Raw genomic sequence first — 15,656 nt, 5'->3', positions numbered from 1 at the left:
ATCTGATTTTAGCAGCATAAGGGACAAGTGCATTTCAACGGCAATTTCAGTTTACTTCATTTGAATTTATCGACATATCCTGCTTTCCTTTGCCCAATTTATGTTACTCAATCATGACTTCGATAAGCATAGCCCAATGTTAAGCCCAAAAAATATAAAAAATTATCAATGATAAATAATAATTTGAAATTGACAGGAAAACACTAAACAGCACTGCCTACGTCATATCGCGTCTACGCCACCTGTACGATGCTGCCACCTGCCGACTAACACTCGAACTACCAAGACAAACATAAACCCTAAAAAACTGCCCACAATGCAGTGTTTCTGAACAGAGTGGCGGATTTAACTGAGTTATACAGATAAGACATCTGTAATTGGTTACGTAGATAGGAGGAGACTAAATTTACTTTGTATGCATAACTAATCGTGTAATTCAACTGGACTGGAATGGAGAAAGTATAGAAGATGTGAAGCCATGGTGAGTGAGGGAGGAAGAGGACGAGGTAGCGGAAGAAGACGAGGTGGTGGCGGAGGAGGAGGAGGAAGTAGAAGAAGAGGACGACGACGAGGAACGGAGGAAGAGGTGGAGACCCAGAGGATCAGAGAGGTCGTGGGAACAACGTCGTTCTACCTTTCCACATTTTCCTTCATTTTCTCTCTCTCATTCTCTGTCTTTCACTTCCTCTCAACCACCCCCCAGCTGAGGGGGGAGGGGGTTTGCAGGGACCTGAATGAGGGTCTCGATCGATCGAGACTGTTCAGTCAGGGGTCCGCGCCCTCAGAAGTCGAATGAAATAGTCTACGTTTGGCCATAAGAAAGAGCACGACATCGTCTTGCAAGGGGCTTGACCCTTTGACATCTGCAATCGAACTCTGATGCACATCCTGCCCGACGCCAAACCATTTCATTCGGTCGGGAGGCGACCATTTGTCGTCATTTATTTTCTTTTTTTCAGCTGACGGCAAATTCGACCATACAACAATATAATGGCTAACGTGTTTTTCATCACACCGCCGATACTTGTTTGTGCAATTGTACCACCACGCTCTAAAGTTCGACGACAAATTTCCTTGAGGTACCCCTCTGCTCGTAGGTGGCGCCCGAAGACCTGTACACCTGTTGTGATGCAAATATGAGTATCACACTGCAAAGAATCGCTTTTACAAGAAACCAGTTTTACTACAACGTTCTCAGGCTAAAGAGGCTCCGTCTACTATCTTCCCTGACCATATCATCTTTCTTCAATGACGCGCATTTGGAAGGTGGGGGGGGGAGGTTACAGGGAATAAGAGAGGCGTGGTTTGTTTCACCCTATCAAACAGATAGTTCTCACTATAAAGAATCTCTCTAGATGCAGGAAGCCTATATTCGGAAGGGAAATTTGCAGAGCCTTGAAAATTCCACAGGATACAAATCTTTTCTTTAATCTCGTACTACATTTTCGAAAGTAGTTTTTCTTCTGGAAACTGGGGATACGTATTTGATGACTCCTGACTCTTCTCTATCCTTTCCTATCCCCCATCCCCATCCCTCTTCTAATGTTTACAAATCAGGGCCGAATTTCTGGTGAAGGGGTAAGGTAGGATGGAGGAGACGAAGAAAGATGAGGAGGAAGCCGAGGAGAAAGCTCCGTGTACACACGTGCACGCCTGGGCACGTACGTGTACACACATGTGCACATACTGTACGACCTGGGAGTAATGCATGTTAACCTTTGACCAGGCAAGTAGATATGTATTCATGAAGGGCATGTACACACTGCAGAAACACATAAAACGAGCATAATGTGTGCATATAGCATACAGTATGCATCCATGAGTTATTATGTGTTAATAGATATTTTTGCATACGTTGTGTGCAATCATGTGAATTCCAAAGGAAAAAAATAAACTTGTGTATACCCACATGTAGCAACACAAACACACGCATACACGAGCGCGATACGACGACGACGGTTATGACGACATGACGTCATTCAGGACAAAAGACGTTGGGCCCCCACGCGACTGACTTGCTCCCCGTTGTTCTGCAGAGCCTAAATTCCCTTGAGACTTTATCACTCTGGGCTATTTTCCCTCCGACTCTTTTAGCAGATGTGCAGCCCGCAGCTTTCGGGAGGTGGAGGTGGGCGGTACCGCCGACTAATCGGAGGATGGAGGAAAAATAGCCCAATGTGATAACCCCTTTACTCTCAACATGATAGAAGTTCGGTAACAAACTGTTTTTTATACACGATAGCCAGTTGAGAGTCAAACTACAGTATATTGACAGCTCTCTCCAATCCGATGAATATAACAACACATTTTTGTTTTACTTTCATTAGGACAATTTCATCCAGGGAGCAAAAGAATTAAAGCGACTTCGTCGACGTACTTTACCCATTTAGATGCAAATCAAATATAGACGTATTGTAGACTTAAGATGAGATTGTAGTCGTCCCCTCTCTATGGTCGTTTCTGAATATGCAAACGCGGTCACTAAAAGGGGTTATTACATTGGACTATTTTTCCTCCCACATACTACCTTCAACTCCCATTTGAATAACTAGAATATGACTTCGCGTACAGACATCTAGAATTCTCTGAGAACATTTCAACAGTATGTCTTAATATTCTTATAGGTTTACAATATCTTAGTTCCTCATTCATTTTTATATATGGCGGAAAGATAATTTGATGTTTGGAGATTTGAAAAAATAAGATATTGTAACCGATGTCGTATTTATTCAAACGAGCTCTACACTGTCGGCGCCGGTGAAGGCCAGTGTGATAACCCCTTCACACTTCTGAAGAAAAGGAGGCTTTTCCGTTTGTCCCGAGGCTACCTTCACTTCGATACAACCAAGAATCTGTGGCGTTTTGCGTCCATCGAACCGTCACGGGAGATCGCAGAGATCCTATTCCACTTGTCTCGGGCAGCAAGCCGTCAACCTGAGTACTATACACGCCCTTGTGCTGAAGGAGCCAAGGGTGAAACGACATCCTTCAAAAGAAACCGAGCGTTCCTTCTCCTGCAAGCACCGTTGGAGCTCGGCGGGGGGCGGCTGGCTCCCCATCCTTCCAGTATACACAAAAACTTCTCAGACGCAGTTCACATTCTTCAAGCCTTTGTAGACAGATGGAGTCCCTTTTTTTACCCCCCCCCTCCAATACATCTGGACGACTCTCTCTCTCTCTCTCGTACCACAACGACAACAGTTTTCTCAGGAGGAACCAGATGGCATAGGGGGGGGGGTTGACAAGGGGCTGATTCATCTTCCCCCAGCATATTAAATGACATTCTTTGCATTTCTGTTCGGAAGTTGGAGGAAAAATAGCCCAGTGCGATAACCACTTTAGTATCAGATCAATGATGTATGCTGGTGGCAACCTAGCCTGTCGCGCTGATTAGAATCGTCTGCATTTTAACCATAACAAAATCTATGAAATTCGTCACTCAAGTGACCAGTGGCCCCGACAGGACCAATAGTACTGACCATATACTGACTCAGTATTTTTGCAATAAAGAATACTGTTAAATGCTATACAGTATATAAGCCAGGGGCCACTTTGAACTTGACAGTTAAACGGATTCCTTGTCGTAGATCTAACTTCCTAACATTCTTCAACGACACCAGACCACCACGTGGTTCCCTGCAACACCAATGTCCTCCACAACTCAGGGGACGCGGAAACGGTACAAGCAGGATGCAGGCAATTCGGTATGAATAATAAAACGCAGAACGAAGCGAAGTTTGCTACAACGAGGCTCGTTTGCTGACCGTTTTGACGGAAACAGCTATCATGCGGTTCACCCACGCACGTGCGCAGGTACAACACAGGGACAAAGAAACGTGGGCGTGAACGCACGCCCCCCCCCCCCACACACGTACGGCACACATCTACACCTACACGCATATTACACACACACACACACACACACACACACGTGTACGTATACACATAATCCTTCGCACTCACACATACAGTCCATGCAGTCACTGCGCATGCGCCGAGTCATGTATTGGTGACACCGGGGACCAGAAAACTCGTGTCACACGCTGGGCGGCGGCAACCAATGACACACCAGCGCCACGCCGCAAACAGCCCTCCAAGTGGACTGATCGTGTGTCCGGTGGAGGAGGAGGAGGAGGGGGGGAGGGAGGCACCAAGACCACATCGAAAGGCCAATCATAAAGCAAGACGGGAAAAAAGGGAGGGGGGGGGATAAAACTGGGTGAGGCAGGTGGGGAAACAGGAGACAGAGAGAGAGACGGAGAGACAAAGAGAGGGGTATGCAGCGAATGAGAAAAAAGAAAACGGGTGAGAAAGAAAATGTGACGAGGTTAGATCAGTGAAAGTCGATGAAAAAAGAAGTGAGAAAGGTGGTGGAACTGACATTATCAATCGTGTTGATGGTCCGGCATAATACATGCCCACCAGGACACACGCACGCGCGCGCACACACACACACACACGCACACACACACACAAACACACACACACAATCGGTAAAGGACACATTAATTTTCATTTCTTTGATATATGTGTATAATTATGTGCACTTCTATGAGCAGCTACTTGCACGGTCAAAGACACACATGTAGACACACAAAAATGTACTGACGTAACTGTTTTTACCTAACTGCAGTGTACAGATAAGGAGTTACGCTAGTGAGGTCCGGTCTTTTACTCCCCAGTGATCACACCTAGGTTAAGATTAAGTGTAAAAACGAGGGATAACTGAAATTTGAATCATGTAACCAAGTCGGGCGAGGTAAGCGATCCAGATAAATTGCACAGATAATGACGATGATGGCGGCGTCAAATAAAGTCTCTGGTTGTTAACAACAATGAGACGAAAACGTACGTGCGAACGATAACAATTATTAAAATATCCATTACAAAAATAACACAAACGTGTGTTTGTGTGTGTGCGCGCGCGTGTGTGTGCAGCTTGTCTAAAAGACACTTGGATAATATGTGAGGAATTCTTCTTTGAAAGACTTTTGGGCGTAAGATATGTGGCTGCATAACCCAAGAAAAAACATACATATGGAGAGAGAGAAAGAGAGAGAAAGAGAGAGAGAGAGAGAAAGAGAAAGTGTGAGAGAAAGTGTGAGAGAAAGAGAGAGAAAGAGAGAGAGAGAGCGCTAGGCTACGAGAACAAAAGCACATCCTTTCTTAAAAGAAGGAACCCGGGTAGAGAGCAACCACAGACTCTACCCATTATGTATAAGAATACACCTGTGTGCTGATAGTAGCTAGAATGAATAAAGCACGTTTGCGTGCTGACAGTGGCTGGTACGTAAGTATAAAACGGATAATCGGATTACGAAGTATATCTGGATGGAGCTTCGGTCGTGGATACGGATTATGAAAACGGATTTTGTTGCTTCTCTCTGGGTTATGAAGAATCAGGAGCGTTCTCTCGGCTACAGGGACAGGATAAAGTGTTTATCCCGACATTGAATGAATCAGGTGTTTCTGTAGATCACGTGACAGGTGAGTGAATTGTGGGTCTGAATCATGCAGCACATTTGGGGCGTTTAATTTGGGCAATGGAGCAAAATCAAACCAGTCTAATATATATATATATATATATATATATATATATATATATATATATATATGCATGCATTACAAACACTAAGAACGTGTGTTCACAAATGCGAGAGTAACCACCAGTTAAGATAAACTAACGAAGCAGAGTGCTTTAGTATATTTAAATTTCAGTGCTTCTAGTACAAAGAAGGAATTGTGAAGATGTAAACCTACAAAAGCGCTCTTCTTCGTTTATTTACCTTTTCTGGATGTTACTCTTACTCGTGCATGCATGTATGTATGTATGTGTATGTGTGTGTTTGTATGTGTATATTATATATATATATATATATATATATATATATATATAATATATATATATAATATATATATATATATATATATATATATATATATATATAGCCAGGGAGCCCAAATGTTTATATCAGATAATAGGTTTCAGTTAAGACAAAAAGGAATTGGAGGTGCGCACTCGTTGACGTTGACATTAGGACGACCCATCAATAATAAAGTTGATCCCGTCAGTCTCGGCCCACTAGCCCCTCTCCGTTCCCTCTAACGTCTCACCCCTAGCGCCAGTCTCGTCAACGTTAACCCCCCTCCCCCCTTCCCTCCCTCTATCTCGCTGGGTGGCTGGGTACTTTGTCACCAAGATTTCAACTACCTGAGGTTATCTTGTCTTATGGGATCTGGAAGGTCAGACTTTGGTCAAAAGGAAACAATTTACATCGCAAACCAGCCCCCCCCCCCCCACACACACGCACGCCAAAACCTTGACACCAACACTGCTCCTAGTACACGTCAAGAACGTTGCTTCATCGTCACAATGCACACAACTCAACCCCACATTCTGAGATGCTACAATCCCCTAGCTCGTGGAAGAAACGATATACACGTCGGTTGTACATCTCTTAGGAAGCTCGCTGGACAAGCGGGTTAGGGCGTCGTAACTTGTGGCGAAGGTCGAGGGCATCGCGGTTCGATCCCTGCCACCGGCGAAGTTGAACCAAGGGTATGGTTCGTCAAATTCCACGCTACAAATTCCTCTGTAAGGAGCACCGGCCTAGCCTCCTGATATGGGAGAGTTTCGCGACGTTAAACAACATCCTTATCTTACATCTCTAAAGTCACAGTACATGAGAAGTTTTTCCAACTTAATATCAGGTGCGATACCAATGAAGCTCCCCGTTTTTAAAACCCATCAACACCCTCAACTCAATCAGGAAGTGCAGCCCCGAGGGGCTGGCAGTCGGTCTCCATACTGGGTCAAAGATTTCTATCAACTTCAATATTACTTCTTATACTTTTTGACATATGGAGAATTGACAACCGGCTACTGATCTTTTTCCTCTTACCCCTTTCAGCCGGTGACATTGGAACAGTCCAACTCTTACACAACAGAGACAACAGTCCAAAATGCCTTCCCACAGAGATCTGTGGGAGGTTCCGAGGACAGCTGCCAACCACTGTGGGGCTGCGGGCTTTCCATTTAGTGAAATTTGAGGCAACGAGTGATTGATTCATGCCAGAGTTATTTCACACCACTAACTATGCAAAAAAAAAAAATATATATATATATATAAAATAAATAAATAAGTCCGGGTACTTACAGTCGGCATTCTTGAGACTCTGCTTCTTCTTGGACGGCTTTGAGATGACCTTGATGCGCCGGGAGTGGAAGACCCCGATGTCGGCCCCCGAACCCCAGAACATCTTGACCGAGAGCATGAAATGCTTCCGCTTGTCGGAGTCGCTGATGAAGAGCGTCTTGGCGGCGCAGTAGTGCTGCGGCAGGAAGAGGAAGAACAGGGTCGTGAACTTATGGAATTCTGTTCATCCGAGGAGAACCACGGATGGTTTCTGCATGATTATCAGGAGACATTTATAAATAAATCGACAAGGTGAGAGTCCTACTTGTACCTCACCCTCCACGGTCGTCCTAGCTTACCTTCCCGTTGAGGTCGAGCTGTTGCATATCCTGGTCGGAGCTGCCGATGCCGATAAAGGCACACAGCTGCGCATCGTGTTCGGAGGCCCCCGCTCGCTGCATCTCCTGCCGCTTCCGCTGCCAGCCATCCCCGTACAGGTAGATACACGGCGGAGGACAGAAGAACCGCTTCTCGTTGCCGTACGACTTTTGCGCCACCTGCGTAAATAGAGAAAGAAGGGGGTAGCTGTCAGAGCATTGTGCATTATGAGGTGCTGTTTGGGTCGGAACGTAAAGCTGGGGTGTGTTATGACACCAGGTCTTCCGCGAGGAAGAGGTGGTCTGGGGACAGGCGGAGACTCTCTCTCTCTCTCTCTCTCTCTCTCTCTCTCTCTCTCTCTCTCTCTCTGTGTGTGTGTGTGTGTGTGTGTGTGTGTGTGCGCGCGCGCGCGTGCGTACGCACATGAGCGTGTTGCAGCATGTGTTTCCATAAAACCGGTTTAAGGCGGAGTGGGATGGGACTAGACTTGTCAGTCGAAAGCAAAGGATCGAGAGGTTCACTAATAGGGACCACCCAGGAGGACCAGCAGGATGGGTTTACTCGGCACCGTGTCTGCTTATTACTGTGAGCATTCCAAGATCGTGTCCTACTGAATTAATCCCTACAATGCTTCACATGATTTGAAAAATGAAAGTGTCAGTCGAAGGCGACAAAAATCACAAAATATAAACAGATAAATAACAAAATAAATGAAAGTAGATAAGCGAATAGGTACATAAATAATTATATATTATCAAAAAGTTAAAGTTAAATAAACAAATAAGTACAATAGTTGAACAAGTAAATAAACATTTAAATTGAATTAAAGTAAAGGAAAAGATAAAAAAAATCCGAGCGTCTGCTATTAGGCATTAACGTGTTTCAACTCGAGTCTGCGAGGAGGACAAGGATAAGGACGAGGAAACTCAAGGTCCAGCTCAGTGAGGACACGAGGCGCGCGTTCGCTGACCACACCGAGGAGGAAGTTGAAAGAGAAAATTTGCTCCTCCTCTTCCGAGCGTCGGAAGACAAAAGAACAGGAAATAATGACAACGCACGTACCAGACAGGGTTTGTGAAAAAAAAAAAAAATGTGAGAGAAGCTGTTGTATCGCACGAAGAAGAAATTAAAGGAATTCGTAACGACAATAATCGGTTTCTCTCTCACCCTCCCCTCGTCTCTTCTTCGTTAAAAGCTTCATTACGTCCAAAATGACTGCCATACGAATAAAAAACAAGAGAAAGAAAAATCGTTCCTGCCTTCCCATTGGTTCAGGCGGGAGCCAATGAGCGAGCCGGCTTCGAAGACGAACCGCAACAAATGGATACATGGATGGATGGATGGATGGATATCTCAGACAACTTGTTGTCTTGCCCAAAGCAGTTGGGGGGCCATCAAGATCATATACCATCCTCCCCCTCTTCTTCTTCCTCCTCCTCCTCGTCGTCCTCCTCAAAAGGGGACTCAAAATTAAATTGTTCACGTGAAAATAAGTTATCATACGACCGACACGAGTTTCATCCAATTTTCCTCCACGGTGTGCTTCGTGAATATTACTCAAGAGTGTCGCCTGTTGATTTTAATCAGCTACGTCGGGGGAAGGACACCGGACCGTCTACATGTGCAGGGCTCTATTAAAAAAAAAATAATAATAATAATTGAATTAACAGATAAAGTGGGACACCAATTATTCGGTTTGGTGTTCACCTGTGTGAGACTGTACTTTAGAAAATAATGAATAATTAAATAAATAAATAAAGTAAGGTATCCAGAGGAAAATATAGAGAGTTGGTCACAGTGCTGAAAGGATGCGGCAGACACTCCCACCGTACCATCAAACTCCCAAGTTGATGTCCTCTTCCCCCCCCCCCCTCGACCGGAAGGGGACCCACCGTCATGGGAAACAAGTGCAAATTGAAAACTGGAGGACGAGATGTAGAGGAGTAACTGTGCACGGTCCTTTGCAATCTACTGACCTCCTTACTTTGGAGAAAAAAGTAAAGGAATGAACAAACCGTGTGCGTGTGTGTGTGTAAGTGTAAGTGTGTGTGTATAAGTGTGTGTGTAAGTGTATGTGTGTGTGTGTGTAAGTGTGTGTAAGAGTGTGTAAATGTGTGTGTGTGTGTGTGTGTGTGTGTGTGTGTGTGTGTGTGTGTGAAAGAGAGGAGTGAGCGAGTCGCCCGGGATTGGGGGGGGGGAGGAAGAAAACATATTAATCCTACCATTTGGTATTACAGCTTTAGCCACTATTTATGGCTGCCACCAGGTCCCCCTACTATTCGGCCGAGGTAACCCTAAGGCACAGGGCACAGCATATTAGATATAACAATCCACGAGTCGCGGGTTGGTTACCTTGGCGTGAAGAATAACGAGCGTCTGGTCTCCGCGTTCCCTGAGGTAGCGTTGCATGGCTTCTCTCGTCAAGCGCTGGTCCTTGTGTCTGCATCGGCAGGAGAAAGAGGACGACAGAAGGTTACACGGAGTCACATGGAGGACAAACGAACAGCAACAGATCTATTGGTCCTTACATGGCTGTTCTGGTACTTAACCTATTATTATTAATATTTTTTCAACCTATCCATGGGTCAAGGAAGACACACAGACACGCTACAGGACAGTAGACACACACAAATATAATGGAAAGATGGACTGTCAGATCCAGGGTCATGGAGGTGGGTGGGATGTCTCTTGATTCTTAGCGACAATTAATGTTCATTCTATCTCAACATTCCCATCTTGTGCTAGTGAAGACCCCCTTCTATTCTATTCTATTCCTTTACTCCCTACTCCAAGGCTGGATCCGCCACTGGTATAAGGAAGGAAAGGTATATCACATAAAGAGTACACAAACAAAGCCCCCAGCACAATGCCTATCTAGACATAGGAGATACATCATGCAATGCTAGAGTACAGTCTTCCTGACCAAAAATTTAAGGAAAATGAAATAATAAAATCTCGTTGAAATGCTAAATCACACCGATTACAAAAAAAAGGGGGGGGGGAGATGCGTGATACACCCAGAACTGGGGCCCCCCCAGGGCTAAGCTTTCAAAATATTGCTTCTGGATAAACTCCAAGGGCCCTTGGGTGGATTCCCTAAGGGATTGGAGGGTCCCTGGAGGGGGGCCGGCGGGTCTACTCACTTGCCCTATCACGCTCGAGCTACGGGGTCACTTCGACACCTTTCACGCCACTTCCTCCTCGCATGGATGATGATGATGACGTCACCTCCCCTTCCCCCCATACTAGCCCCTCTTCCAGTGGGACTCTCCCTCTATCTTCTCTTTCTCGGATCTATTCCTTTTCCTTTCCCTCTTTCCTCTCCTCCTCCTATCTCTTCTCCTATCAGCCACCCCCATCTTGACCCATTCTAACTCCCCTCCTCCTATATCCTGTTCATCTAACCTATTCCTTTTCCTCTCCCTTCTTCTACCCTTCTCTTTCTTGTTTGTCTCCCCCTCTTCCTTCTTTCCATTCTCTCTCTTTCCTCTTACACTCTTTTGTGTCTCCGATTTACCAGTGCTTTGTCTGCTTTCCTTCTCTTTATGCTCATTTCTGTAATTCTTGCCACTACTCTCGTCTTTCTCCCTATCCCTTCATTCCTAATTCACCGATCACATTCAGAAACCCCCCCTCTTTGGCCTCGTCGGTTCCTCCAGATCCCTCACCGCGTCTCGCCCTAACGGCTCGGACACGACCAGGATCGGGCGCGCGCGGCTTACTCCAGTCTCCATACTTACGCGAATCTGTCGTAGACGGGCGGCGAGGGCGTGGGCAAGGGGGATGGGGGCGTGTGAAGGGTGGGCATGACGGGCATAAGGTGGGGGTGGGGGTGTCCGTGACCTCCCCCCTCACCGTTGACCTTGTCAGGCGGCGTCAAGGAACCAGCGAGCATCGCCGATCCGGGGTCTGCAAGAAAGAACGGCGTTGTTAGCTTTCCAACTAGGTGCGTCCATGCGAACAGGCAACAACAAAAGTCAATACATGATATCAAGGTCAATGATTATGGTGATGGTAATAGTATGGTAATAAACCTACTACTACTACTACTACTACTACTGCTGCTGCTGCTGCTGCTGCTACTACTACTGGTGATGGTGATGACTATGACGATTTTGCTTGCTGATGATGATATCGATAATGATATAATCAGATAGTAGTGGTAATAGTAATAGTAGTATAGCAGCAGCAGTAGTAGTAGTAGTAGTAGTAGTAGTAGCAGCAGCAGCATGACAATATACTTAGAATAACAATATAATCCCACTGCAAAACCATGACGGCAGTGCGGTTGAATAATGACGCCCCCAGTCACACCTACGCGACTCAAGTGAGTTTATTTGAGTAGAAACGACTTAAGTTACATGATTTCATTTTTCAAATCTCCAAATGTCAAATCGCCTTTGCGTTATATGATGACAAACTGAATGATGAACTAAGAGAAATTAAATCTCTAGGAATATTAAACACATTGTTGAATTGTAGACTTAGGGACATCTAGAATACTATAAGCGAATTCGTCTTCCAGGTTTTCAAATTCACAAGATTTGACGAGAATCTTGAATGTGGGGCGGGGGCTTGAGGCACCCGTGTCCCAAGACCTCAACCCCTTTCATTTCGGTGACGCCATTGACGGATGCAGTGCCAAGAGGGTACGTCATCGCGTTGAAGGTGTCTACTGAGCTCGAATTCATAGACACTGGAGTCGAGACTTCCTACCCGGTCTCTACGTCTCCGAAGGTGAACGTACGTTTGCACTGTCCCTTCATGCATTCCACTTTCATGCTCATCAGTATGATACTATGAAAGGAACTGAGAATACCCGTGGGTCTGGTTTTGACTTCCATTAATATAATTATATATATATATATATATATATATATATATATATATACATATATATATATATATATCACAAGCGAGTGAATGTTCTAACACACTAGTAAAGAAGACTGAATATCCCACTATCGGAGAAAAGAAAGATATTTGAAGATACGTATATTGCGATCACTGCGATCCTCTTCAGCGTGGTTTTACATGGGTGGATTAACTTAAATATACGAAGAGGAGATACATAAAGGGGACATTCAGCATATCATATATATATATATATATATATATATATAAAATTTGTGGGCAACTCTGTGGGTGCCATGCAGACGGAGGCCCTGTATACCTGCATAACAATTGGTAATCACTGAGGCGAACGGCACTCCTCCAACCAGGCGGTACAATATAATGATGCAAAAAATGCAAATACATACAAACAATACATGCAAATAAGAAATTGCGCGTGCTTGCGTGCAAGCACATAAACAATGGCGTGCTTTGTGGCTTTAACAAGCAGGATCAAGCAAGCACGATGCCACGATTACTAGCATTGTATTCTTTCCTCCTCCTCCTCCTCCGTGGGCAGACTGCTAACGCCGAGGCTATGGCTGATGTTTTCCTGAGTGTTTCTGGATAGACGGAGCCAACCGAGTCTACGCTGAAGCCTCGTTTCCACGGGGCAAGTTGAGAGGCAAGTCAAATGTGCAAGTTACTTGCTACAAGTTACTTGCGGTGTGTAAAAACCTATTTACCCCGTGTAAACGAGGCAACTAACTTGTAGCAAGTAACTTACACACTTGACTTGCCTCTCACCTTGCCCCGTGTAAACGAGGCTGTTGATCAGATGCGAAACAATCCAACGAGCACTAATTGCTGGCGGTCGGCGATCCAAATGGAGAATTTTTCTGACAACTGCCCAGTCCTCAGATCAGTTAGATATGAAGGAGAGGGCAGGGCATTCACGAGGTCATCACTGACTTTGGTTCTGTAATGTTCCTGAACGCCCCCCACCCCCACAACCTCCCTCCCCGGCCCCAGATATTGTGATGACTAACCGAGGGATCAAAGAATTGGTCTGTCTTTAGGACTCCCCAGAGCCCAAAAGGTCGTTATCCTGGCGAAGGTGGGTGGCGGTTTTGACGGTTATGGCCGTTATGGCGGTTGCGGCGGTCTTTCCAGAGCAGCGGTCTTTTTCTCTTAACAAAGGCGGTTCACGGTCTAACCGCAAGGTCACGTTCATCAGATTGCCTAGACACTTTCCCGTGTCTCTGATCCCAACAATTAGTGATATTGTCAACGTCTTTAACAACGATAATAGCTTAACTGGTTCACGATCCCTCGAAAATAGTTAAATCTACACTTGGCTCCACCTATAATGGGGCCGGCCTTACTTTTCGATATGGACAAAGCTAACGTGGTTTTGGTCAGAGCTTTTGCTCAGGGTTGTCTGTCTGTCTGTTCCACTGGGTCTGTTGTGACGTGCATCACACAAACCATGTGAAGTAACATTTCCAGGTGTATTTGTCACAGATGGCTTTGCGATTACTTTCAAAGACTTAGTAACCATGTACTTGTGAGCGCTGAAACTATCGGTTGTTTTAAGAAAAGGTTAGATAACTTTATGGATGGGGATGATAGGTGGTCATGGGCATGGAACTGCTTAGTATAGGCCTTATGGTCTCTTGCAGTCTCCTTCATTTTCATGTTCTTAAACATCATGGTGTCATTCATCTGGTCACGCTGGAATGTGGTAGCGACGAAAACACAGATACGATATTTTCAATTCCCTAATTTTTTCTTTTATTCTTTGTGACGAAAACTTCAAGAACCTATAGTTCATAATATATGTCCAAATTTTCTTTGTAATTACAGTCCAACAACTGATAGGTAAAGAAGCAGAGTTTAAGCTCTTATGCCGGGAACAAAGACTTTCTCCTCTTGATATGGTTTAAGGTCACAAACTTTCCACTATCGGGAGGCTAGGGCAGTGTCCCTTATAGAGGACATTGTAGCGTGGAATTTAGAGAACCATGCCCTTGGCTCAACTTCGCCGGTGGCAGGGTTCGAACAGCCATCCTCTCGACCTTCGCTGCAAGTAACGACGTCCTAACCCGCTCTATCAGTGAGTTTCCTCATTCTCTTCTTAGAGTAAGGAAGATGAAAAAGAAGAAGAAGAGTAACGATATTCGAAATCGCGATTTGGCAGTACAGATGACCTGTGGAAAAATCATCTCACAGCTTGAAAAAGAGATTAGGATAATCTTGCGAAAGATGGAGAACATCTTAGAGAAAATACAAAATGCTGAATTAGCCATCACTTTTAATAACATATGTTTAAGAGAAAACATCCAGTCCATTTATACCTTTATTACACACACACACACACACACACACACACACACACACACACATATTATATATATATATATATATATATATATATATATATATGTATATATATATATATTGGAGGCCAAGCAGGTTCGAACCCCTGAGATCACCACGGGTAAGCGAGTCACGACAGCCAGGCATCCAATCAGCAACAACATACTTGAGGCACATTTCAGAATATAAAAAAACAAGAAATGCACCATAAACTGAAACATGTATACAAACTCACATACGCGCGCGCACACATACACACACACACACGCATGAATAAAATTATACGAGTACATGTTAGAGTATGTATACAAATAATGTATATGGATACACAAGCATATACACTTACACATATACACACGATATGTATGTTTCGTCCATGCGAACGAAAGTGAGCGTGCGTGTGTATAGGTGTATGTGTGTGTGTATGCGTGTGTGTACCTATGTGTGTGCGCATGCGTGTACCTGTGACTGTGTGTGCTGTGTGTGAGTGATTCACCATGGTCTTGGATCACGTGCTGGACTCGTGATCAACAGCTATTTCCCTCTCGGAAGAGAGCTCAGAGCTTATATATGACCGATCTATGGGTAATACTGTGACCTTACACACATACACACCCCCAACTCCCTGCCAACGAGAGTTGGAGTAACGACTCTCAGCGCAGCGATACTGAAATTATTTCAGCTCTGGGTGGGATTCGAACCCAGACCGCCGTAGTGGTGGGCGGGAACTCTACCAACTGCGCCATCGAGTTGTGTATGAAAAAGTGTGTATACATGTGTGTGTCGGTGCATAACTGTCAGTGTGTGTGTGTGTGTGTGTGTGTGTGTGTGTGTGTGTGTGTGTGTGTGTGTGTGTGTGTGTGCGCGCGTGTGTATGTATGTCACGTGTGTGTATGTTTTTATGTATGTATATATGTATGTATGTATGTG

At 44.9% G+C, this 15,656-nt stretch overlaps 1 protein-coding gene across 1 annotated transcript in view; it reads right to left on the bottom strand.

Annotated features, from left to right (window-relative positions):
* LOC143024875 (recombining binding protein suppressor of hairless-like) overlaps window positions 1–15,656 on the bottom strand; it is a 194,995-nt gene that overhangs the window by 9,069 nt on the left and 170,270 nt on the right. The window contains 4 exon segments of the mRNA XM_076184217.1: window positions 7,158–7,332; window positions 7,496–7,693; window positions 9,867–9,954; window positions 11,255–11,423. Of these exon segments, the coding sequence (XP_076040332.1) occupies window positions 7,158–7,332; window positions 7,496–7,693; window positions 9,867–9,954; window positions 11,255–11,423 (630 nt within the window).

Source organism: Oratosquilla oratoria, chromosome 4 (genome assembly GCF_046742065.1).
Source record: "Oratosquilla oratoria isolate Oo_2021 chromosome 4, ASM4674206v1, whole genome shotgun sequence".
NCBI lineage: Eukaryota > Metazoa > Arthropoda > Malacostraca > Stomatopoda > Squillidae > Oratosquilla > Oratosquilla oratoria.
The sequence above is the reverse complement of the archived record's forward strand: the minus strand, read 5'-3'. Positions and strand labels throughout refer to the sequence as shown.